The sequence below is a fragment of the Colias croceus genome, chromosome Z (assembly GCF_905220415.1).
Source record: "Colias croceus chromosome Z, ilColCroc2.1".
In the NCBI taxonomy this organism is placed as follows: Eukaryota; Metazoa; Arthropoda; class Insecta; order Lepidoptera; family Pieridae; genus Colias; species Colias croceus.
This window is the reverse complement of record NC_059568.1, coordinates 7,109,016-7,136,957: the sequence shown is the minus strand read 5'-3', so window position 1 is coordinate 7,136,957 and position 27,942 is coordinate 7,109,016. Positions and strand designations below refer to the sequence as shown.

Genomic DNA, 27,942 nt, shown 5'->3' with positions numbered 1-27,942 from the left:
CATGATAATTATTTTATATTGCGCTGTACAAAAAATCGATAGTATTGCAATCAAGCAAATTGCGAAAAATTTATTCACAGAACAAAGTATTGGAGCAAATTTGTGTGAACTAGTTTTCACACAAATCGGTCTTGAATTTAGATTATTCAACGTGATATAGTAGTTAAAATGTGATTTAAAATAAAGGTATTGACGTCTAGTAATTGTTTTGGTCTGTATTTGAATTTTTTTCTTAAGCTTGGTTTATTATTATACGGTAAAATTTTCCGAGGTTAAAATAAAAAGCAATATTATTAGCAGCATTTTATTGGATTGCGTATTACAAACGACGTAAACTTTTTACGGTAATTAGATTTCCACTTCATTAACATTATCTAATATTCAACACAATTTAATGTAAAGTAAACACATGTTTTCATTTAACTAAGGGAAATAAATATAAAAATCTTGGATTCACCTTTTGTACATAGATCTCAATAAAAAAAAGACTTAAACCTAAAATAATCTCGATTTTTCTAATACGATTGCACACAAAATATTAGTTTCGCAAAACGTAAGTACAAATATATTATGAAAGAACGCAATCGAACAAATCAGGTCAACATAATTTAAATATTTTAATCTGTTACAAGCCAATCGGTTCCATTAGTTTTTCATTAATTTAAATTTCAGTCGAATATATTAGAATGTAAATAAACAAGATAGACGGTGCTTTAAGATTTCTTTAACAGCCAAGCTACTGCGCATACTGGCTCGTAAAACATTATTATAATAACGTTGAGACAAATTATTGCTTACAATATTTTTATAAATAGCGCAGTCTCACGGATGAGCGAAGCCAATTGAATGAAATGTGATTACATGTTATTTCATGAACATATTAATCAATTACATAACACTATAAATCTATATATAATAATCAAACTAAATAATGCCCACTACATAATTGCGCCGTGTGATGGCAATACTTGAAAATAAACCTTGGCATTTTTATAGCTTGTAATCCGCAAACAATATAAGCTTATCTAATTATCCTAAGTCGTTTAAATCTGACTAGGTTTGATAGCAGAATATGCTGAAGAGTCGTATCATTAAACCAGCACATTATATAGTAATACCTATTTCAATACGTTCAATCGACACAACGGAACCCTTTAAACAAAACAGTAAATAAATAAATGTAAATAAAATTTATCCTAAAATAATATATTTACCAAAGCGACGTGTCGCTTACGACGCGGGAACAGCACAAAAGTTATGCTAAATACTAACACACTTAAAATAATTTTTGCACCATTGGACAAGTACAGTAACTAAACGAACGAGGCCAGCAAACTTGTAGGTAACTTATACATTATCATAAGACGGAATCATCTATAGCTGTAAACTTTTGTGCTTCTGTTATATGACTGAAAATAATATAATATAGGTTACTATTTCGATAGTATATAGAAGAATCAACGGGTTTGCTGGTCGACATATTATTATGAATACATTTGTAAACAAACAACCTCGGCTTCCTATCGACGATAAATATCACAAGCCGCATATAATTCACGTTATATTCCTTAACTTACTAACTATTACAATAATTGTGATGCAGATGACAACCACAGCCCGTTCGATTACCTTATAGATGAGAAATTCATACTAATACCATAATATTATTACAAAAAAATTCATTAATAGAACTAAGCTATCTACTATCTAGATCTACTAACATGAATTATTTGGTGGTTATATCTTGTACATTATTTCTAAATGAGATTAAATTTAATAATAATTAATAGATGATAAACAAATACATCTTTCTTAACATTTTGTACACCGAATGCGTTTAAATAGGTGAGCGATATTATAATACAAATAAAAATAATCTAAAAACAAAGCGCGATTAGTGTTTCGGCGCGATGAAAGCACAAACGTTAGCAAAACAGTTAGAAATATTTAATGTCCATGGGCCGTGCACTAATGCGTCGAAGAGTTCAAAAACGATGACGTGACGAGAGAAAACACATTACGCGGAGTGGGTGATTCACGACGCTCATCGTTGATACACGTTCGATTGGAACACAACTGGTATTTCGTCGATTTATAACTACAATACCCTCTATTACATTCCAAAAGGGCTGATACATATAAACGCGTAAATGAACAGAAGTTTCACGGAGCGACATGCGCAAGGGCGTCCCAATTCGACGGGGATCACGAACCTCGACTTGGGCTGTCGCTTGAAGGTAAGACGTTAGACGAATGTAGACAGGAGCTTCTACTCATGAAACTGAACAACTTTTGTTCTACAACTTTGCTGAATTCGTAGAAAAAAAATTGGACTTTGTATGGAAATCGGTCAGCTGATTGGCGAAGTTTCCTTACAAAGTCCAATTTTTAAAGTGAAACTTTTATTACATCGTCTCAAACTTTTTGGTCTGTGTAGCGCATGTCGCGTGACGCACGATACGCACGATAATTATCGTACAAATACGATAATTTTTAGTTAAATGTCTATAGTGTGAAAAAAAGTTTCACTTTTACCGTGGTTTCATAAAACCACACAACATTTTATTTTTGTACACACTACTGTATCAACGACGAGCCGTCCAATCAGGGGTGAGAACCGTCAGCGACCAATCGCAGTGCCCTACGCGTTGTACGTGACCGCCGGCTTGTCGGACACGCACACGTACACGTAGTCCGACTCGGAGTCGACGCGTGCGCGGCCGGCCGAGCGTTAGGCGGTGGCCACTTGCCACACGATCAGGTGGCTCTTGCTGGCCCGCTCCACCAGCGAGCTGTGCCCGCTCGACGACCCGTCCTCCGCCACCACCACGCTGTCCTCCATCTCCGAATCAGCTGCACAGGGATAAGCTTCGTTATACTACACGAGACACTGAAACTCACCCCCCAAACTTAACCGTTATATTTATTTATCATTTATTAAGGAAACCATTACAATTCTTGAAACTAAACAATTTAAAAATATAACAGTATAGTTTGACACTAAGTATCCAGTAAAACAAACACACCCCTTATTGATCTGCCTATATCCGCTATACAAAAATCTGACAAAATAGGGCGTGTCGAGCACACGTGTCAGAAGTGAAACTTCTTTGACAAGATACAAAGATACCAAAATCGTCGCCTCATCACGACGTGTCGCGGCCTTAAAAGTTTAATTTCATCGCGCCTAAAGAAGTTTCACATCAAATACTGACAACCATGAGTTTATCATTAAATATTTCCACAGTAGAAAATACAAAACGCGCCCCCTATTGATTTTTCATTACATTTGTCAAAGCTGTTTCAGAAATTGCTCTGTTTTAGCGATCTACTGTGATGTGGATGTTTCAAACGATGAGTGGATGGATAATTTGTTTAGTTCAATTACTAATTAGCATAGCACTCATGAACACGTTATTGGGGCGCGTTTTGATATAGATCAGAATTTGGACTACATTTAATTGATAATCGTATAAGGTTGACTTTCAGAAATAAACTTACTAGCAAAGCTGGTGATAATTTTAAGGGTATTTTCTTTAAATATTATTCTTATCGAAAGAGATATTAACATAACTAAATTAACCCAAGGAATGTACAGGATAACAAAGTTAAAACAAATATAAAATTTTGTAAAACAAGACTTAAAAATGTGATTTCTTCCTTCAGAACTGCTTTATAACATTCAAAGTCCTCTACATTCCTAAAAAAACAATAGGCAATGTACACTTTAGCTAAATATGTGTTAAAATTGTTATGACGAGACAAAAATTGCTTATTATTTACACACTAACTGTACAATAAAAATACACATTAGATATATATTTAGTTATTTCACCAGCGCATCACACTAAATTTCATATTAATGTTCGTCATAAGCAGGGTTCGGGAGAAAATTGGACGGTCACAAATTACAATGCACTGATGACATTCAAGACACGAACTGTTAATGTATAGTAGGATGTTACATTAAGGTCTAAAATCGCGTGTTCAGTATTGGGAAGCAAGTGAATGAAAGAGACCGACGATATAAACTGACCCACCATCGAGCGTGGTATATCGTTCGTTCGCTTCCACTGTCTACACCCAGCGTTACGTATGTGAATTAATGTTAATTTGCCAATGTGAAACTAAGACTACAATATGCCCTTAGTAAATTCAGTTATAATTTAGTTAGCGTTAATGTATTATGTTACACAATGTCCCAAGCGCCATGCTCCTTGTGTTTGATTCTGAAAAACGTACCGATTTATATTAAGAACAATTTTTATGCTTATATGTTATCAGGTACGTTCATAATCTGCCAAACAATGAGGTGGGAGGCTGTATCTCGAACGTCATCGGCATGCTCTTCTAATGAGAAAAAATAGGGAGGAATAAAATATTGTGTGTATATAAAATGGTCTTTCTACTAAGATGTATGTATTATGACTGTATGAATTTAAAAGCATTAATTGAAGCATTAATCGATGGTTAAATAAGCGCCATTTTAGTAGAAAAACTGGTCTCTAAATAATAAGCATGGTAGCCTGTACAAGGTCCCTATAATATAGGTCGTCAAAAATATGTCAATATTTTGGTATAGGGAAGACTAAAGATAAATGCAAAGTTTAAATTTATTTTAAGCATAATTTTCATCTGTAAACTTCACAAACTATGCTTTTTGCCGCCTATTTTGCAGGGACCTTATATTTATTTTAATCTAAATATTTGATAATATTGATCTATCAAATATAAGCCTTATATTTGGCATTTGTTTTTTTTTTCTGAATTACTAGGGACGCTTGAAAGCATTTAATATTTTAGGCATATTATATTGCAATGAGGCAACAAAATATAAAATAAAATGTTGCTTGATTAATAAATTTAATTGAACTGTATTCCATCATAATTACTATCACTTAACGTTTTGACATCGGTCATTGGAGGTAATGTGTACCTATATAAAATAAATTCACCAATTAATATAGACTATAGAAACTTAAAACAAATTTATTTTCATACTCCATACAATATTTGAGAACAATTCAAATTCAAGAGAAACTTTATTGAAAGTTATCTATGTATATGATTTTCTTTAATGAAAGGTCAAACATTGTTTTTTACTGATTTCTATTATTCTGGACAATGATTGCCACAGATATAAGTATTAAGATGTTTGTGAATTAAAATGGAAATCATTATAAAATGATGATTTAAAAACATTCCAATTTAAATCTATTAATAATAATTGGCACAAATTATAACCGAAGACTTAACACTAACGAATCAGTAAACATTTGTAAATCATTTAACAAAACGGGTTACAATCAACTTTAAATCGATCATCATCAGCCCGGGTTATACGCATTCGCACATTTTTGAGTACTTACTCACCTATTCTAAAGTCGATGTACCCCTCGCCCCCGGATATGACCAGAGTGGGGGGTGGTGTGGGACCCTGGTCCGGGGAGTCCGGGGTCCGCGGGGACCCGGCCCCGGGGACTGCGACGAAGAACGTCACCGCGTCCCGGTGCCCGTGGAAGCTGAGCTGAGCGTGGGCCATAGAACATAGCGGGATCACGCCAGCAGGACTTGTTGATCTGATTGCGTCTCTGTTCGTGAATAAATAATTTATTGAAGTTATGAACTATATTACTTTTTTGTTATGGTAATAAACTTTAGTTAAGGAAGAGCAGGTCCTCCTGACACAGGTTTTTCTAAACTTACTTGGAGATCCCATCAATTTTTGTCTTTAAAAAAGGTTTGTAAGGAATAAGTTATTTTTCATTTTCAGTTTAGTAGCTATTTTTTATAAAATATAACACTAGCCCTCGGTCGCGTGATCTTTATTTCACAGGCAACAATAACCTGATTATGAGCATTTGAATGTTAATATGATGAATATTAAAACTTAAAATACAAAGAAATAATTTCTAACATAATTCTGTCAACATTACCTTTGATTCTCAGATAGCGGCACAGATATAACAACCCCATTGCTAGTGCCGATCCACAGTCTCCCCGAACTAATGAGCAACGCCGTGATCCTCACGAGAGAGAATCCCAACTTGCCGGTGCCGAGCATCTTGCTAACATACGGCTCGATGTCGACGTCCTTCAAATGTTGGTACGTATGCGCGTGGTACAGACGCAGCGTTGAATCCATTTTGATTGTCACCTGTCATAAAAATGATTATTTATACATCTTCAAAAATAAAAAGTACAGATGACTTTAATTATGACTGAACAACCGAATTCTACAATATTTCTCTTGATAAATTAATACTATAAGAAAACTACGTTCCACGCAACATTACGCAAAACTTAAAAAAAAACGAGGTACAGCCGTCCATTTTTGAAGTGAAACTTGATGAGAGTAAAATTACACGGCGTTATTGCAATACTATTACTAATACTATTTATTATTTTATATATCAAATTTGGTATATTTGTATGTTTTTTTAGATTTTTATTAGGATATTCAGCGATATCTTAAGAATTTCAATATTGTTTTGTCGTCCAGTTTATTGGTGATAAATATTAGAACGTTGAAGAGGTTTCACATCTGACACGCACCCACACGCCGTCTCCCTCGCACGCCATCTGGCGCACTTGGCTCTCTTGCCGCGGGTGCGCCTCCAGCGAGTGCAGCAGCACGCCCGCGCGCGGCTCGATCACGTGCACCTTGTTGCGGTAGCCGCACCACACTGTACCGCTGCCCACAGCACTGAGGCACCGCACTGTTTGGGTATAATAATTATTAGTTTTATCCATTGTTGATTAGTAAATTCAATTTCCGTCACGCTCTTAAAAATTATATGGATTTGGCATAAATACGTGTTTAAACACAGGCGGAATTGTATGCAAAACTATTTGTCAGAATATCACGGAAATTTCATTCAAATTTATGTAATGGAAGACCTGTCAGTTTATATTCATAATTTTTTTCTACATGCTCGTCTACATACGGTACCAATATGACATTATAAATATAAGTTACAATAAAATTTTCCCAATAAAATTTCTGTTTCATTTCTTTAATAAATATACTCGGATCGTAGACACCTGTTGCCATAGTTACCTGAACACTTAGGGTCGCCAAGCACCATAAGGAGATATTGCGAGAAGTCCCACTGTCCGTCCGCGAGCCGCGAGAATATGGCCACAGTACCATCAGCCAGCGCCACTATACAACGCGACCAACAGGCCACGATGGATAAAATCGCGTCGTTCAATTTCACCCTAGAAATAAATAAATCAATTTAATAATCACGCACGCATAGAGATGTTTCATTAATTATAATCATACCGTTCATTTTTGTACTATGTGTTAGTCTATAAGTGAAGTCCTGTGTCCCTTAGTAAGGTACAGGGCAGATGCAATGCATCTGCCCTGTATGCATCAATGAATAATGATTCATACATCTGTTTCAATGATCGATTTCCTTTAGGGACATGTAGGTGTTAAATCACTGAGTGGATATTATCCATTTTATACTGAGTAATTAGTTAGAAGTTATTTTTTTTTTGTTTTTTATATTAATATGCACAATTACAAATAAATGTATTTTCTTTTTCTCTTTCCTTCTTTCTAAAATAATACATACCTGGCTAAACACTTGCTATAATCCGTCACAGCGGAGTGCACGTAGAGATTGCCGCTCTTAGTGCCGAGCCACATAGTGGGCGTGGCCGTAGTGATGCGCTCTTGCGGCACATCCCGACTCTCAGCGTTCGACTGCTCTTGCGCAAACGCGTCGACACCCGGCTCTGGAGAAGTGCGTCTTTCTGTATCTATGCAGTTGATAAAAATGCCTTCAAGCAAATCTTTGTTTAACTCTAGCTTGTAGCCGCGACTTCGTTCGAAAATTTATTGTTGCGAGGGATACGTCTTCAACGTAGAAGTAGGCAAATTAAATGGTACTTGCTAATGTTTATAGAGGTATCTAAAAATTGCGATATGATAATACATCGTATCTAGATTTTTATGTGTTGTGTAATTAGAACACAACGACTTAAAAATTGATCTATTATAATTATGTTACAAAAAAATAACTATTTTTAAGTTTTAACCGACTTCAAAGAAGAAGATTCTCAATTCCGTATAATTTATTCGCAAAATATTCCAGAACGTTCGGAACTCACTATTAACAGGCGTAGAGCTGAGCGGCGGGCTCTCGGCGACAATAGTTTCGGCGTCCTCTATATTGTCTATGGCGGATTCCTTTGGCGGTTGCTCGTTGATCGGCGGCGGCGTTTCTTTTGCTGGTGTGCTGGGCGGGGTTAGAATTGTTGCTTGCACCTGGCGTATCAGATTTCATTGTTAATTTTTTTGATGTTATCATACGAAAAACTCAAAATCAAACAATTATTTATTCAATTAGACTTCGTCGAGAAACACTTTTGAATCGTCATGACATATTTAAAAAATTTAATTAAAATGTATTAAGAAACGTTAGACACAACAATATTAGACTACATTAATATTATACTACAATCTATTTATATGTAAACGAAAAACGTGTTATTTACACCACTCATAACTAACTGAAGCAATTTGATTCAAAATTCAAAAACGGATTTCAATAATTTTTGTTTCGCTGGATTTGTCATCACTAGGATTAGGATAATAACTGATAAAATTATTAACAGCCAGTTTTAGTATAAAGAAATACAATTATAAAGTATAACATACCATCCGTGTACTACCAACGATGACTTCTTTAGCACCGTTCTCACCAGAACTGCTACTAGTGGCTGTTAATGGCAGACCATTATTTTGACTCTCCGTCGAGTCACTCTTACTGACACAGAACAACGAGCCCTGTTCAAAACAATACAATTATTAATTTCAAACATCAAGTAACGCTTGTAGGAGCAAAGCCTTACTACAGGTGAAAAATGATTTCAAAACGAAATCGGATCGGTATTTTAGGCATTTATTTATTAGCAGACTTATGGTAACAGTAGTTGTTTTGTAGCTTGGATTTTAAAATTACGCAAATATTTTGATGGGATTTATTTAATAGATAGAATTCAAGAGGAAGGTAAAACCTTCCATACATAATTTATTTTGTTTTATTCAAAGCCGACGAAGCCGACGAAGCTTTGAGTTAAACTTTATTTAAGGTAGACTGTAAGTCATGTCATTATATAAATCATCATACTAATATTATAAATGCAAAAGTGTTTGATACGGATGTTACTCTTTCACACAAAGACTACTGAACCAATTACAATGAAATTTGTCTCACACATAGAGAGAAACTAGGATTAACACATAGGATAGGTTTTATCCCGGAAATCCCACAGAAAGGGGGGGCAATGCGGGTTCATCTTTGAAAACGCGGGCGGAAAGCTAGAAATAAATAACTTCTTGTATAACTTTATATATTATATCAGCCACCCGCGTAACATTTACGTTTCTTTTTTATCTCTTACCTTGGGCAGTCTGGACGAGATCGCTAGTAAGCGATAAGGCCGCCTTATTTACCTACCATATCAATCAGTTTTGTATAATTGTAAATATTTTACTTGGTGTGGTATATTAAATTAATAAATAAATACATAATAAAAAAAATACAAACTCACAGAGTGTCTCTTAGTCTCGTTCTCCGTCATGCGCTCCTCGTACTATAGGAAAAAAAGAAAGTACTCAATTAGTCAATTAGGTCGGTATATTATTTTAAGCAAAATATATCTCAAACTCACTATTAACAGGCGTAGAGCTGAGCGGCGGGCTCTCAGCGACAACAGTATCGGCGTCTTCTATATTGTCTAGTAGCTTTCCGCTCGCGGCTTCGCTCGCGTTTTCAAAGAAAACCCGCATAGTTCCCGTTCCCTTGGGATTTCCGGGATAAAACCTATCCTATGTGTGCTAAATTTAATTATAATCGGTTCAATAGTATTTGAGTGAAAGAGTAACAAATACACACATACACATCCTCACAAACTTTCGCATTTATAATATTAATAATAGTAGTATGGCGGATTCCTTTGATGGCTGCTCGTTGAGCGGCAGTGGCGTGGAAAGCGTGATACATAAAAATTTATACGGTCGAATTGAGAACCTCCTCCTCTTTTTGAAGTCGGTTAATAGAGAAAATACAAACTCACAGAGTGTCTCTTAGTCTCGTTCTCAGTCATGCGCTCCTCGTACTCGTGGTGGTCGTCCTCCACCGCGCCGGGCACGGACGCGACGCACAGTATGTGCTTGTCGCTCACCGTGAACGATTCTATCACCTCCGCTGGGTTGTTAGCGTCGATTATCTGGGATATTATGAATGAGTTATAGGACATGCTATTTCGTTTTATAGCGTCCAAATGCCTTTTGAATGGGGAATAAAAAAATCGATTCGGCCTCGTGGTGGAATTTTTATTAATCGTTAAAAATTTTTTCAAATTAAAGTGTATTTCAAATAATATAATAATATAGGTGGGTAATTTGACTTGCGCAAACTTGACTTTACTGAAATTAATCAACTTTCATGCGTAATATTTGATAATAATAACTCTTAAGGTAAAACATACGATCTTCAAAGTAAAACTCATCTGAAATAATTAAAAATATACATATACTACATACTAAAAGTGTAAATTCTCACCATAACAATGCCCTTGGTCTGTGTGCTGGAACAGATCCAGACTAGCGATGACATATTTCTCTCCATATTATCGACGGTATGGGTGGATTGTAGTTCGGAACCAATTTGTTCTATTTCCGGAGACCCGGCTGACTGCGCCTTGCTCATTTCGTATGCTAGAATGTAAGATTTATGTGTTAATTGTAAAGAAGTTATAGTGTTCAATTTTAATAAAATGAAAGTTTCATATCTCATGTTAGTTTTTCATATTCGATTGAAGGAAGCTGTTTAAAAAATTGTAGAAATTATAACTTAACAACCCATTTATTTGTTTTCATGCAAATTAAAATATGCGTTAAGTAACAAAGAGGTCTTATTTAAAAAAAAAAGTATTATTTCACAATTATTGAATCAATAATATAATATAAAATAAAGCATGATTGAGGCAACACCTTGCCGGGACGGACGCTGGAGAACGACAAAATCTACATACAAATTTCAACGCCGTGCTCCGTCCGAGCCACGTCCTGAACGTGAAATGAATCACTTCATACACAAAGTATACAATAATGTTTGATCGAGTCCCGGACGCGGAATAGCTTTGTTGCGACACGGTGTAGCGTAAATAAGCCTTAACTTAATATGATAAGACATATTACCTAGGCACATAGTAACGCTATCGCCAATGTTACGGCCATCTGGCGACTTGCCACCGTTCAAGTTCACTGCAGCGGCACAGAGCAGAGTCATACGAGGTTCTGCTTCTGCGATGGGTCTGTTAATGGAAATAATAAAGTATTAGTATAATATAATAATAAATAAATTCAGAAGTAAGTTATACCTAAAACTAGACTACATGTCGATATAATGCGTATAAGGTTAGATTAGAATAAAAACTAAGATGTTCTTCAGATATTATAAATTAGATAATATTATTACATCTTTTAATAAACATGAAAGCAATACAATTTAATAAACTCAAAAGTTAAACAAAACTAATAAGAACTGTCATCTTACTTCATGACATGAAAATCATTATTTATACATGAAAAAAAAAATATATTTCATTTAATTTAGAAAAAAAAAGCAAATCTCACCTGCAGAATACCGGCACTGGGACTGGAACACCACCGGATGATAGTGACACATTTGGACCTTTTTGTCCTTGACCGCTTTTCCCGGGCAAACTCCACCCGTAGGCTTGCGTGCGGCCATCTTCTTTACGCACGTGCGCTCGAACCTAGGTATTATTAAATTATCTTTATAAGAGAATTTAAGGTTTATCTTAAATAATAATAAGTGCTTCAAATGATAGTGCAATTAAGCTATTTTGATAGTGATTAGTAATTGCGTGTATTAGAAAATTAGAAGGCAAAGAATAGGAAATATGAGGTTACATATACGATTTGAAGTTAAATATATAAGCATTAATTAAATTATATTTGTTAAATTGAAATACTTTGTAAACACCAACACCAACAAAATACCTCATTTTACGACTATTCTACTTGGTTTTATAGACTTCAAAAATATTTATCAGTAGTTGCCAAATTATAAATTATGAAATACCAACATTACAAATAATTCATACCTACTAACAAAAAAATTGTCCTCGTCTTGTAATAAATATGTAATATTTTTATGGTAAAGCAGACGAACTGAGTAGATTTGAAAAACTGAAATAATTGTGATTAAAATACTTCGTTAGATCTGTATCTAACAAAATATTTAAATTAGTAGCGCCATAATTTCATACAAAACGAAAACAACTAATATGAAAAAATAAATACATACCAGTAATCTTCGGATGTTTTATTTAACTTATAATACAAGGTATATTGTATGGCCATGAACTTATGAACACTCATATGATGACTCATCTTTCATCAGTCTGTACGTGTAACGATAAGCATTTCACCGATTTTAATAAACATAAACATATTATTTTATCACTTTCAACCTTGGCTGGTGCAAAATATCAACAATGAAGTGCACACTACACTCAAGCATCAACAAACACATACATAATAGCTACATAAATTAGCAAAATATGAGTGTTCAAATTAAAAGCAATTTAACAGAAAATAATATTTTATTTTAACCAATTACAGCATAATATCACAACATAGACCACGGGTGCCTGCCACTAAACATAATCTTACAAAATAATCAAGTACAACAAAATATAGAAAACTCCTATAACAAAAACACATTAACTATTTACAAGCATTCAGTAAACTATCTATTTACTGAATCTCGAATTCGTCGCAAACACATCATTGTTTCAACTGAAAAAAGGAACTAACATTTAGGAAAGGAACAAGCAAACATGGTTTTACTTAAAAACAAAAAGCGGATAATGCAGTGGGAAAATATTATAAATAATAAATAAGTCTTTATTGTTGACATTGTGTGGCTGTAGGACTATGCAGTCACATTCTTTTTCAACATTACAACAACAATTTTAGATGTAAGTAATATTATCAATATTCTTGGAAAAGGCTCTTATTTATCTGAGAATGTAAAACTGACAAATTTAAGAATATTTCACATTTCCAATGCATTATCCCATATTTTAGACAATGTATTAAGCATTTAGTTAGCAAAAGCTTAAATATTCAATGTAAGCTTTATATTGTAAAGGTGATAATGCGTGAAAAGTGCAACGATATACTTATTAGACTATAAAACAATTCGCTTTTCTTGCGCTTTTTCTCGCAATTTATTTTTGGCATAATCGCTGAATCTATAAAGTCAAACATAATTTAAAAAATAATCATAAGAAAAACGGATTGCTGATAATACATGTGCAAAAGCAGCCATAAAAAAGAGTCAATTAAATAACATAGAAGAAAGCAAAAAAAGTAATGAGGTAATCTTAATTTATATCTAAGAAAATTAAGTTAAACTGAAAGTCAATAGCATTTCTTTACGGAATTATGAAACCTAAATAGAAACATTAATGTATAAGGCATACCTAAAACTATACTTTTTATCCATTGCCGTTACAGTATACGACTTCAAAATACTGCCGCACAATCGAATACATGACACTAACTACAAACTACAAAATGGAAAAAAAATATAACAGTAACAACACATACTAACTTCAAAAAGGCAACAAAACGCTAGCGGTCAATTTCTTAGACATGGTGTTCCATACATCGAATTGTAACTACAACAATGTTTAATCTTCAATAATCTTTAACTAGCAAGTAACAAAATCTATAAACTACCACTACAAAAAAAAAAAATAACAAAAAAAAAATCTTGTACACACTATTTTTTTTTTTCCTCTTTTACCTGGCGAAACTGCTCGCTCCTCTCCTGCCGCCTATGGTGGTGGTCCGACAGCTGTGTCTCGAGAAAGTCCGCTTGCGTGCGCGAGTGACGCAGCGGCGGTGATGGAGCAGCCACCGCTTTGAGATGCGGCGTCGATAGCGGTCTCTGGGGGCGTTCCGTGCTGAAATCGTTAAGGGTCTTGTTAACAAACGTGCTCTATTTACACTATGCGACAATTGCAGTGGTGGCTCAGTGGTCGTAGGCCCTCGCACTTGGCCAACGTGACGGATAATGGCCTGAGGGAGGAATCTCGCACTTGGCCAACGTGACGGATAATGGCCTGAAGGAGGAACCTCGCACTTGGCCAACGTGACGGATAATGGCCTGAGGGAGGAACTCCACGGCGTGCCTTAGGAAAGGCTTATGTCCAATAGTGGACGGAAAAAGGCTAAAGAGAGAGACACTATTTGGCATCCACTAGTAGTTAGTCAAAGCATATTCCCGTGAAAATGACATGCTAGTGCAGAAACCTCATAACTATAGACACAAAAAACATATAAAATCGCTCCGTTGCGACAAACAAACACACATTCGCATTTATAATATCAGTAAAAGTAGATTTCCAGCCGCAGCATCGCCAGCGTAGTCAAATGTTTTCTGATGATTTTAGGCGATCACAATCTATCAAAAGTATAGCATATGACAAACAACGCGAAGCAAATGTTATCTTAAACAATAATACAAATTCATATTATTAGCCTATAAAATCGCAAGTTGTAAGCTTAGCATTTCAATTCAAACGGACGTACACAAGGTCACACAAATTTTCCAAACGACTACCTTAACACACATTTTCAGAGCAGATTAAAATTGCTTTTGACTTGCAATTATTTGATGCGGTAATTTGAAACTATTCAAGGGTATTAAAATTGAAAGCTATTTATGAAGATATTATAATAATAAATTTGGTATTTTTTGTTGTGAGTCCAATGCAAAGTAATTTAACAGTGAGTCAGTAATAACACAGCAAAATCGGTTGAGTATAATATATGTAATTATGTATATAATCTAATGTACACATTTTCGCACGCTCAACTTACGAGCGTGTAATGTGTTAGATATATCTTGTATCTTTCATCTATGTAACTATGTTTAGCAAATAAATAAATTTGGATTTGTAGACCAAAAGTATTGTGTCATTTTTAAATTTTTATGAAATAAAAAACTAAAATTGAACATTACACAAATATAAGAGATTTTTATTAGCAAAAGCTTCATATAACATATCGCCAATGTATAAATTACTATAATATAATAATAAGAAAAAAGTACAAATGATAACCACTTTTGAAGAAATTTGCGTTAGTTTGCTTTAATTGTAATTTATGATAATTATTATGTGACAGATTCATTATTATCATACACATAGAATGTAAATTAATTTACATATCAAATTAAATAATAATGTTTTTTTCCACTGCAGAGACAGTCTCATTCAGTTAAATTAAATTATGGGATACTATTTTTTTTTATAAATGACATTGTAAATTAGGCAAGCGCGCAATAAAAATAATAAAATAAAAATGTTATAACAATCGCAACTTCAATAGCAATAGCATATTATATAACAAATAAAAATAATAAAATAAATGTTAAAATTATACTAGATTTCCGCCCGCAGCTTCGCCCGCGTTTGCAAAGGAAAACCCGCATAGTTCCCGTTCCCGTGGGATTTCCGGGATAAAAACTATCGTATGTGTTAATCCAAGTTACCCTCTATATGCTAAATTTCATTGTAATCGGTTCAGTAGTTTTTACGTGAAAGAGTAACAAACATCCACACATCCATACATCCATACATCCATACATCCATACTTACAAACTTTCGCCTTTATAATAGATATTAGATTAAAATGAACATTAGATTTCATCCATCCAATGGTTTTTCTAACTCATTTAACATTTCTTTAATAAATTATTATATTATTGGGATAATAATCCGTCAGTAGTATATTTTGACACTAAAAAATAATAAATAAATATTGTAGCAGTCTTTCAAAATTAACATGATATACATTTCGCAAAGCAAATCAATATGAAGCTATTCACATTGCTACAATTTTAAAATTCGGAACAAAACATTCTGGAAGATTCCTTAGGATGAACATTCCATAAACAGCGCTATGAATATACGTTCCGTGAGTCGCGTATCCGTATTCCGTACGCATATTATAATTACTTATCTCTAAAAGATTTTAATCACAATGATACATATTGATTGATGATGCCCAAATTCGAATCACCTATTGAATGTAGTCAAATAATTTAATATAATCTTATATATATAAAATTCTCGTATCGTAATGTTAATACTTTATTGTTAAACTCCTTCTGAAACGGCTTGACCGATTCTCATGAAATTTCGTGTGCATATCAGGTAGTTCTGGTAGTTAGACAGCATCTATTTTTCATACCCCTAAATGATAAGAGTAAGGTAGAACAACGTTTGCTGGGACAGCTAGTTAAAAAATAAAATAATATATCTATACTAATATTATAAAGCTGAAGAGTTTGTTTGTTTGTTTGTTTGAATGCGCTAATCTCGGGAACTACTGGTCAGATTTGAAAAATTATTTCGGTGTTAGATAGCCCATTTATTGAGGAAGGTTATAGGCTTTATATCATCACGCTACGGCCAATAGGGGTGGAGCCACGGGGGTGAAACCGCGTGGAGCAGCTAGTATATTATATACTAGCTTTCCGCCTGCGGCGTCGCCCGCGTTTTCAAAGAAAAACCCGCATAGTTCTCGTTCCCGTGGGATTTCCGGGATAAAACGTAGCCTATGTTACTCGTGGATAATGTAGCTTTCGAATGATGAAAGAATTTTTAAAATCGGTCCAGTATAGTTTATGAGACTATTCATTACAATCAAACAAACAAACAAAGTTTTCCTCTTTATAATATTAGTGTAGACTAATAATTTATTAATAAATTTAATTACCTAAAGAGTTTACTGAAAAAAGTCCAGATACTCTGCTTGCTCTTCTTATCCATGGTGGACTCAACGCGACTCGCACGCACCATCTCCGTCCAGCGGACAGCGTCTTGCAGCTCCATGAAACGTTCCTGTAATTAAACAAGGACTTTTTTAAGCTATTGCATAGCTTCTATCGCGGGCCTTGAGCGTGGGGACCGAACCCAGAAATTGCGTAACGAAAAAACCTCACGCTCCACACTCGTGGAGGTGTGGCTTGAAGGCATAGCATGCAATAGCTTTACCGCGGCAGTCCCCGAGTGCCACACGTATTTTTTTATGTATATTCTTTAAATGAATAACAGTAAAAAATCATGACAATCGAATCATTTCGATAGCTCTATGATAAAATTTGAAACACGTTCGTTACACATGAAAGATATTGGATAATGTATCCAGATTGTTTTATTGCTCCCATTGATCTATTGGCATTTTAACTGAATACTTCTTTTAGAAGAGATTCATAAGAATGTTTGTAAAAGCCTATGGTTGTCAATTTACTGTATTTAATTGCTCAAATGCTCTTTAACTAAATATTACTACTTTGACAAGAATAATTCCAAACAATATCCGTGGCCCCGCCATTTATTTATCACTTTGTCCCTATTTATTATTATTATCCAGTAAAGCAGCTGACAATCTGGATGTCGTAAGGGGTCACTGAAAATCAGTGCTGAGGTATTATGCCTCAGGTATCCTGAGTGGCTTCCTTTTTTAGCGCATGCAACCACACATATATTTATGTTTTCTATTACACATTATTTAAAATTTACAATGCTATTTTATATGTGTGTTGTGTGTGTTGGAATAAATGGTTTTTCTTTCTTTCTTTCTTTCTTTCTAAAGCGGCTCGACGAAATACAGTGTTTTTTTATTTGGTAAGAATCCGACCCCCAGCTCATTCCCCGGGCCGGGGAAATTCATGCTAGACTTCCCCACTTAAAAAAGGTCACAATTATTATCCCTATACTGATTCCGATCCTTTACCTTATACTGATTCCGTTCCATAAGCACTCTGGCCATTTCGACTCGCGTGAACTTCCTCCGCTGCGCCATCGGCACATCGGCCTCATCTTCGTTATCCCCACCGCCGGCGTTCGAGCTCATTGTCTCCTGTAACGTATATTATTGTATTATACATCATCTTGATCAAACATTTCATTACTACTAGCTTACCGCCCGCGGCTTCGCCCGCTTTGTCTAAAACCTAATAAATTATATACTAAAACTTTCTACTCTATCTATTAAATAAACCGCATCAAAATCCGTTGCGTAGTTTTAAAGATTTAAGCATACAAAGGGAAAATTTAATTTAATTTAAGATAAATAACTTGTCTAGGGAAAATTAAAAATAAAATCCTTTTAGGGAAGCGCGATCTACACCACATCTCACCAAGCCAGATTGTGGTCAACCGCTTCCCTATTTACAATTAAAAAAAACTAGTCTCAATTAATAGATCTAATGAGGTCTGTTCTAGATAGATCCTAAGTAAATTATTATAAATTCAAAAGAAACTCAGTCTTTCTTATCTCTTCTTCACGACTCAACCTCTGAATCGATATAGATGACATTTGGTACAGAGATAGCTTGAGACCCGAGAATAGACATAGGGATTATATTCCGGAAATCCCACGGTAACGGGAACTATGTTTTTCTTTGACTATGAGGGCGAAGCCACGGGTGAAAAGCTAGCCTATATAATTCTCCTAAAAATGTATCGGTCTAGCAGGACACAGGATGCTAATAATATAATGAATAAATCGCGTTTAATATCCGCTAAGTCTTTTATTTTTTAAATATGCAATCAAAAATCAAACAAATAAATTGTATTTTTCGTACCTTCAAATGTCTCAGCTCTTCTTCCAATTGCGTGACGCGTTCCCTGAGTTTCTCTCGAGCAGAGCTGAGGTTCGCTACTTCTTCTCTTAGTATCTCTTGCTCGCCGGTCAATTCGTCCACTTTTACTATAAGATCGTCTTTAACCACGTTCAGCGCGTTTCTATTAATAAGAAAAAAATAGTTTTATTTAAAAAAAGTAAGAATGGGGTTGAATAGATGAATCAGTCTAGAATCTAGATGAGTAAGTTTTTTTTATATGCATAAGGTTTAAAGACATTTTTTTCTCATTAAGCCATGAAGTTACTTGATATGCATTTATTATGTAACAAAAAAAAAATACATTATAATTAGATTATAAATTAAAATGTAATTTCAATATTACTTTATGTACATTTAGTTAACATAAACGGGTTATTCTTAAAAAATAGGGGAAAATTTTAACGATTCAAAAGCGCTTCTAAAATAAGTGTAATTGAATTAATAAAAGTTTGATTTAAGCTTAATTCTACGTCTACGTTTATTCTGGTCTATTTATAAACATGCTTTCAATAGTATTTCTAGCGAACATTTTCTAAAGGTCTTATTAATAGTGAATATTTAATGAATGTACATATTTTATGAATTAATTTAAAGGCAACGTCCGTTCGCAATTAATAACGTTATCTTTAAAGCATGCTTATGCATTTATAAATACGAATTTATGAGCTTCAATAAACAACGACTTTTCGTATGATAATATCATAAATTATGACTCACTTGGTGGCCAAAAGTTCGTTGTTCTCCAGGATAAGATTTTCCACTTCCTTGCCCATTCCTGTTAATAAAATTTAAATTAAAATACATTTATATGTACATAAATATTATACTTTTTAATTCAAATGTCAAAGTTGTTATTTTATCTATTACTTATTAACATAGTAAATGGGTGTTTATGACCACTAATGTGTAAAAAAGCAATTTCGTTATTAAATTATTTTAAAGAAAGAAATGTAACATTTGAAATATTTAAAACGCTTTAATATGCTGTATCAAATTGAAATAAAAATAACTTTACAAATAAACTTAGTTGAATTAGTCAAGGAAATTATGATTAATGATGTTTAATGTTATCTAGATATTAGCTTTACATGAACATAATGGGAAAATTATGTAATAAATGACATCGTTACACAATTAACGATAGCCAAGCGATGAATAAAACTAATCATGTATAATTTAATGAACACAAAATGTATGTAAAGCTATTGTTCTACAGAATAGCAAAATATTTACTATCATGATCATAAAAAATAATTAATCGACCGTATTACCGAATCATATTAAATAATAATAAGAGTTGTTATGTATGTTAGTTTATCCCCAAATATTAAATAAACAATATTACTCACCGAAATAATTATCGTTAACTGCAATGTGTTGTTGCAACGTATTGTTAGAACGCATGTAAATAGAACAAACAGCATTAGATAACATAGCCGGGCACATCGTATTCAAAACATCAAGATTTTCAATACAAAAGGACAAGAAAATGTTAATTAATTTATCTATGTCTCATATTTTATTCATTGAACTTTAAAAGCTCGGAAACTCGTCTTTAGAAATCATTCCAATAAAATGCATTCATAAAAGTTAGTATAAAAAGCTAAGCAACAACTTTACGTCCCAACTTTTTTGTTTTTATACAAAAAAATGTATGCGAAGAAAACATGCTGATAGGTACATTTGTTTAAAAATTCACAATTACTAACGTCTTGGTGAAATTACAAAATTGTATTGTGATGGATTGCCAATTAAATGTAAATTATTAGCACGCAAACAATTGCTTGTGTAAAAAACATATGAAATAAGCAATCACGCAAAAAAATACTCGAATAACATATGATATGATAATTGGCTTAATGATTCATGAATAATAGATTCGGTTTATAAAAGCATGCATTACCTGACGACGCGTATTCTCCCGGGTGGACCCAGCTGCCTAATGTATGGAAAATTAAATTATATTAATATAATTATACATTCGAATGTGTAAATCGTTTTCTAAATTATAAGCATGAGCTAAATATATTCAATCTTGTATTATTTTTATATTCAGTTCCTAAGTAACATATAAATAATAATTACTTAACCTTTTAGGCGAATTAATTGACTATCATTAATACCAAAAATAAATAAGAGTAGAATGAATAGAAAAATTTAATGGTATTGATAATTTGTAACTTGTAACAATTTATTTTTAACAATTTATTTTTTAGAAGATATAAGATGTGTTCGTTTTATTGTCTTGTCTGTATAACCGCTTTTCATGAGACTTTAGCGGGCAGACAGAATTCATCTTTGATCCCTGACAGTTATCAGGCTATTTATTTACCACGAGCGAAACCGGGGGGGACTGCTAGTATATATTTATTTTTATCACTTGAAGCTTTTATATGTATTCATACAATGGGCCCTCTTAAAAAGTAGACGACGTTGGACGATAAGAGGCAATCACGAATGTGGCGGGCCTAAATGATCGGCCGAGATTTTTTATTCATAATCGCCGCAGCAAACACCGACGAACATTTGTTGGGCCAGCGCTGCCCATTGTGAAGAGGGCCCACAAAATTCATCATTCCCCAGAACTGGTGATAACACCTACCAGTTATATCACCACCATCATCACCGTCCACCATAGTAGCGTCTGTATCGTGGAACGCCAGCTCTTGGTACAGCGTGTTGCCGCATCGTCTCTCGCTCTTGGTCTGCGACTTGCCCGTGTTGGTACTTGGCGGCGCCACTGGAGATGTGGCCTGAAAGTATCAAAAATGTTAGAAAGAATAACGGTTAGGAAGTTAGATGAAAAAGAAAATCTAAGAAAAGCTTAGATAGGTGTAGGGAATGCATGAGAGATTATAACTGACTTCGATAAAGCACACCAAAAATGGCATTCGATTAATGTATTTTAAACATTGAAGTTAAACACAGCAAAATATGAACAAAAAATAAATACGAAGCAGTCCATAAAAAAATACATAATAGGGAGATCTCGAGATAAATAAAAACCTATTTCGTTCCATCGCTAATTAGATCAATTCAAATTAAGAAAACATAACTGTCAATTGTCAAACGTCACGTCATATAGCCAACTTGTAAATAAAATGAGATGTTCTGTTTCGGATCTGCATTGATAATATTATTATTAGCGATGTGCAAGCAAGTTGTAACGCTGAAATGTTACCAGTGTTCGACTACGTATAACCTGGAGTGCCTTTCGAACAATTTAAATAGAAGATACTTGAGGGATTGTAATTCGAGCAGAGTTGGTTTGGCCCCGGTTTGTCGATTACTGTCACAGGTGCAATATTTCACAGAAGACCAAGACATGACTGTGATACGAGAATGTGCGTACATATACACGGAACCACTAAAATGTGCGCAATCTAAATTCAGTAATGTACACTATTCCTCGTCCTGTGAGTGCAGAGAGGACGGCTGCAATCGCGCTTGGACACAGCACAAGAAGTTATTTCTGTATATTCTTACCGTAATAGGGATTTTATCAATAAAGTAGTACGTAACATCTGCATATTATTATCAGTTAAATAATAATCCACAAGCCCTATTAAGTTTTAGCAGGAAGTAGTTTGAAAACAATAATTCTTATCAAGTACAATTTTTGGATATAAAAAAGATGACTTATTCCTTTTTTTATCATATAGGTACAGCATGAACATTAAAACGAGAATTTTAATTTTTAAAAATGAAATGTCGACAGCTTTGTCCAATAAAAAATAGACTTTGACTCGTTTACAAGTTGTCTAATGAATTTTCAAACCGGCCTTGTGGTTACAGAAATCACTTCCTTGCAAACTTTGCCCTTTCAAATGTACGAACACTATATTTCAAAAAATCTAGTTTCTAATTTTGAGTGCGGTTTCACCGCTTGCTAATAATGTGCCTGATAGCCTTATTATACACATTTTACGTAAATTAATCAGAAACCTGCCCGACCCAGACTTCAGCAACGACACACAACATAACTGCTACATAAAAAAAATATAAGAAAGCTGTAAATAATTGTTTTTTTATTAAAGTTATATCACCTGACTCTGCTGCGTAATAGGGTCAGTTTGGTGAGCCCGCTCAACCGTTGTTACTGCCGCTAATTCAGAGCCTATAACCAAACCAAAAATATATTAAATATTATTATTTTCAGTAGCCTCTGTATATACTTCTACTCTTGGTACAACTATTTAACTACTATAACTAGTATACTGTAACTTAGAAGTCACGTAATCGTGACTTAGGGCGTTTTTCCAGCAATAATGTGGGAGGATGTGTAGTTACATCACATTATTGGTTGAAGAACACCCTTAAACCTAAATTTAATATATTTTACACAATATTTGCGTAAATTCATATAAATCCATAGTTAATTAATCTGTTACAAATATATATATATATGTATGTATTTGTCAGAAATTTCTTACTAATTATTGATTAAAAAGAGGTTCATAAAATACTCTACTCATCTGATTCGTTTATATTCAAGACTAATTTTTATATCCAATGTAATATTGATTTAATTTTAGGGTCGACGCAAAATGGGCCACCAACCTCAGCCATCGGTGGCCACTGGCCATCGACAACACACTTGACATATTTTTTCATATATTTATTATTTACACTTTTATACTGACGCCGACCCTTTCACTTCTATTACAGTCACAATAATAGTTAATTATTTAGCGAGAAACAAGTCCCATTATCTCGATAACAAAGTAAAAAAATGTGTCAGTTGTATATTTAATAACAAAATTTAATGTAAGTACAGAAAATACAAAATCCAGGACCAAAAGTATATCAAATATTCAAAAGTTTTCATTGATGGGCACATCATATCTTCGCTTTTCACGAAGCGCCGTTCATAATTTTTTATAAAGATTATGAAAAATAGAATGCCATAAGGAGACAATCATTTTGAATCATGCTTGATATTGTTACGATTGTTTATAAACAAGACAATGAGATAAGACCGATGTTATTAAAATACAAACAAGTTATAGTATTAGTCATACTATTCAAATATTAAAAAGTATAGTTATGTACATATTTTTATGTAAATCAAAACATTTTATTGTCTTTTCTCAATTACCAAAAATTAATAAGAATAGGTTTACCAAGGCTACTCGCATAGATTCGATGCTTCTGAAAAAACACGAAAAGGCCAACACCGCATCTACTATATAAAATAAAACATATATAACAGATATACAATAAATAAAAGAAAAGATAGTATCATGCCATACCAATAGGTGGTGACGATGGTGACGACGAGAGGCTCACTGGACTGCCAGGAATGCTCTCCGTCTGCTCAACAACATTCACAGAACCATCGAGAGAAGCAAACCCAAACGAAATAGGACCTGAACAAAAATCATATCTTTAATAGCTAATAAGAAGGACTAAAACACGTAAAAGTATGTCGAACCAAATAATTTAAACAAGAAACTAAATATAAATTAAAAAAAAAAAAAAAAAACTATTCCTAAACCCCAACAGACAAATTCTACAAACATTCTAAGAATAAGCTTAAGCTAAGATCATGTTAAAGCAGTTATGACATCAGATTTGGAAATAATAAAGTATTCTCAAATCCAAATTGAAACCAACACCGAATACATGTTTAATAATAAACACTTAACTACAAACAGAATAATACAATTGACTGTACAAGTAAACAGACAAAAAGAATCAAGTATAAAGATTGTGATAATTATGTATGGGGTGCTTCAAGAGCCAAAGATTTCATATAGATACTATGTAGAAGGAGAAAAACATAAAGCATGTAGCATGATCGCTCACCACTAGACCTCCCAACAGGATTTAGGCCAAGCCTACCACGAACTTCGCTGCGATCACTTGCGGTGCTTAACAGGAGTTTGGTTCGCTCCATGTAATCCATATGCGTCTTGAAAAGCTCAGTGTAGCGTTCATGCAGTTTGGCATATTCCTAGATAAAGGATTTTATTAAATTATCTAATACATTATTAAAAAGTATTAAATTATGTGATCTTTTATCATGATTGACTTTCAGTAGATTTTTCTTCCTATAGAATTATAATACATAAGTATGAAACATAAGTTGTATATTTAAATTTTGTCAGGTAACTATGACAAAAACTTGAATCTTCAATATAATATTCACTGCTATAGATGTTGAATACATCAATCTAGACTAAAACATAATAGAGCTCTGTTGGCTACAAGCCAGAAATACTTCAGAGGTGAATGATAACAATACTTCTTTGCATACTCCTGCATCATTTGATTGCATCTCATACTTCAAAACCTAGTTGGTTAAAGCTAATATGGTTATATTTATTAACAAACCTTTTTCAATTCATTTTCCCGCTCTTCCAACCTGCTGGCGTGGTCCAGAGAATTCTTATGCTTCAACTCAAGCATCCGGACAATACTGTCGAGTGCCTCAAGTCTGCCCGTAAGATCTTTTCTCTCGCCTTCATAGTGATCTTCAGCTTCAAGTAACTGTTTATGATATAACCAAAGATCAATATTTAAACTATGAAGCATATAATATACATATAGAATATAGAATATATACTCACGATGAAGATTTCTGAATGAAGGGAGTTTGTTATCATTATTATTACCTAATATTGCATTTTGTAATATTAGGTAATAATAATGATAACAATATATAATCTTGAGAGATATTACTAATTTGTAATAGACCTCTTTTGATTTTTAATATTTTAACATACTTAACCCATTGAGCCCCAAGCGGCCCGATTGGTCCACGACACAATAGATTTTCTATTGTCTGTGATTCCGGGGCCTGAGTTATTACATTTGTAGACTCAATTAGTTGAATGTGTTGAACAATAAATACACACAATAAAAATATACATTAATATAACATCTTTAGTATCCCGCCCACTCAAATTGTTAAGTAGTAACAATTTGAGTAGGAGGAATACACTTTAAATAATATATTTTCATACAACTGCTAAAATATTGATGTTTATGTTGTGATATAAAAGAAATGTAATAGATACCAAGTTTTTTACATATTTTATTTATATATTGTAAATTTAAAATTAAAATAAAATATAAATGTGAAACAAAAAATATTCTTATTAGATCCAACAAAGGTGATATTTTAAATATAAAACTTAGGTGAATTATATTTCATGTGTTTATCTTTTGCATAAGGTGAGATCATTGTTTATTCATTTGGTCAGTAGTGAGTTTATAAAGATGTCATAATGCATTTTTGGAATCCAATCCAACCATATTTCTACTTAATTACCGTTTTGTGGTTTCACTTTATTTTTCATTAATGAAATGATTCTATCTGTAATGTTAGAAATAGTTTTAATTTAAATATGGTGAAATAATATTGTTAAAAATGTTGTTATGCTATATGAAATCAATAAACAATACCAACTTTATAAGAGTTATAAACCTTGAAATTAAGCCATTTTTAATACATTAATACAGGCCCACATATTATTTTACAAATTTGTTTTTGACATCAAGAAGGTAGGTTAAAAGCCAACCTAATTATGCAAGAATGTTAATGTAATGTCTTACTACCTTACCTTGAAATTAAGATAACAGAATGGGAGACACATTTTATACATGAGGTGATATCATAATAGTAAAAATAAAGACACAGTTTAATTAAATAAATAGTAAACTGTTACGAAAACAGAATTCAAATTAAATAATGACCTTGTTATATGCAACAAAGGAAGCTAAGTGAATGTCTAAGACTACAAAAATATTTTTAACTGCTCACCTTCTGTTCCGCATGCTTCCTCGCCGCCTTCTCGCGTTCATATTGCGTGACCAGTTGTTCGTTGTCTTCCCGCAATAATTCCAGTTCCACTTCATGCTCCTGGTTGGTTTGGTAGGCAGAATCTAAACACTCCAGAACGTTAACCAGCAACGGCATCAATGTTTTCACCACATCTTCATCGTAGCGCGCTATCATACGTTCAAACTCTTGGTAAATACTTCCAGCCAGGGTCTGTACCTTCTCCGACATCACTACGTGTGAGTCTTCATGGGTGCCGTATATGGTTTCCGCCGTGACATAGCCACTACTCGAACTGTCTTCGAAATTCATGTTTACAAGTTGAACAATTTTTAATATATTATTATCGCCTTGCTAAAGCAATTAATAAATTTCAAGGGACAACATGATTATGAGTTTTGTATACACTAACGCACTGTCCTTGTATTGTCAGTTTATTTTAGAAATAAGAAAACGATGCAGCCATATTATTTTTCGGAAAGGGAAGTATGTAAATATAATAAAGAAGAATGTAGAAAAATAAAAAAAAATATTAAACCATTTGATTGATTGACGTATTTTTACTGTACTGCACGAAAAAAACTTCGATTAACGATTGACGTTGTAGGAGCTTCCGATTTATCATAGACACTTAATGTGTGTACTTCCGGGTTTTGATGATACCATATCATGCTGTGGTTTAATCCAAAAAATGCTACAAAAATCTAAAACAAAAATACATTTAATTTTCACATTGACATAAAATCAGTAATAAATTCATTATAAAACATAAATATTATAAAATTATTACTTATTTCATTCCATATAAATGAATTGGTCGGTTTTATAAATTACTAGCCTGGCTTTTATGAACTACCTACCGCACGAGCCAAGCGAGCGAAGCGAGCGAGTCGCGGCAGCGGCCGGCATAAATATTCAAATAGGTAGCGAGGAGCGAAGCGACGAGCGTGTTAGGTTAAGCCTGTCCCAGACAGACGCGGCCTGCGGTGGCGATCTGCTGTTGCCTTCTTGCTTGACCGTGATAACAATATACTGCCGCGGCCGCGGTGGCGGTCATTCTAACCTACAGCGGCACATTAGCTCTCGAGTCTCACCTGCAAGTGGACGTTAGTAATGGCCAATCGTACGAAGTTTTATTGCTTTTATTGCCCATATTTTGTTTTTAATTCTGTTGTTTTTTTAGTATTCATTTATTTATTTATTTGGTCAACCAACATTTGTTTACAATGATTCTTTAATATAATTATTATATAACTAACATATAGTTTTTGCGATAAAGTAACAAATAATTAGAGGTTAACACAGCATGCGCCAATTATACAGAGCTATTTCTTAAGAGTACGTAAGAGTAGTAAGTCTTTATGTGATGTATCATACAAAACTGGGTAATTTTGCACT

At 33.7% G+C, this 27,942-nt stretch overlaps 1 protein-coding gene across 6 annotated transcripts; it reads right to left on the bottom strand.

Moving 5' to 3' along the window:
- Positions 1–290: 290 nt before the first annotated feature.
- LOC123705084 (JNK-interacting protein 3) lies at positions 291–27,132 on the bottom strand. Of its 6 annotated transcripts, none has more exons than XM_045653694.1 (26): positions 26,527–27,132; positions 25,095–25,250; positions 24,567–24,714; positions 24,011–24,127; positions 22,805–22,875; positions 21,361–21,511; positions 20,662–20,697; positions 20,108–20,125; positions 19,476–19,533; positions 18,720–18,879; positions 17,867–17,992; positions 16,847–16,971; positions 13,866–14,025; positions 11,660–11,802; positions 11,222–11,337; positions 10,584–10,738; positions 10,096–10,248; positions 9,571–9,612; positions 8,675–8,803; positions 8,125–8,281; positions 7,587–7,773; positions 7,061–7,221; positions 6,556–6,719; positions 5,937–6,157; positions 5,374–5,591; positions 291–2,853 (listed from the first exon to the last, which is right to left on the bottom strand). In XM_045653694.1, the coding sequence occupies exons 1-26, from the start codon at positions 26,854–26,856 to the stop codon at positions 2,732–2,734; spliced, it is 3,624 nt and encodes a 1,207-aa protein (XP_045509650.1). In that variant the 5' UTR covers positions 26,857–27,132; the 3' UTR covers positions 291–2,731. The 6 variants fall into 6 exon arrangements, with proteins under 6 accessions (XP_045509650.1, XP_045509652.1, XP_045509653.1 ...); XM_045653696.1 differs by having other exon boundaries at positions 7,587–7,749; XM_045653698.1 differs by lacking the exon at positions 291–2,853 and adding an exon at positions 3,020–4,350.
- Positions 27,133–27,942: the final 810 nt, after the last annotated feature.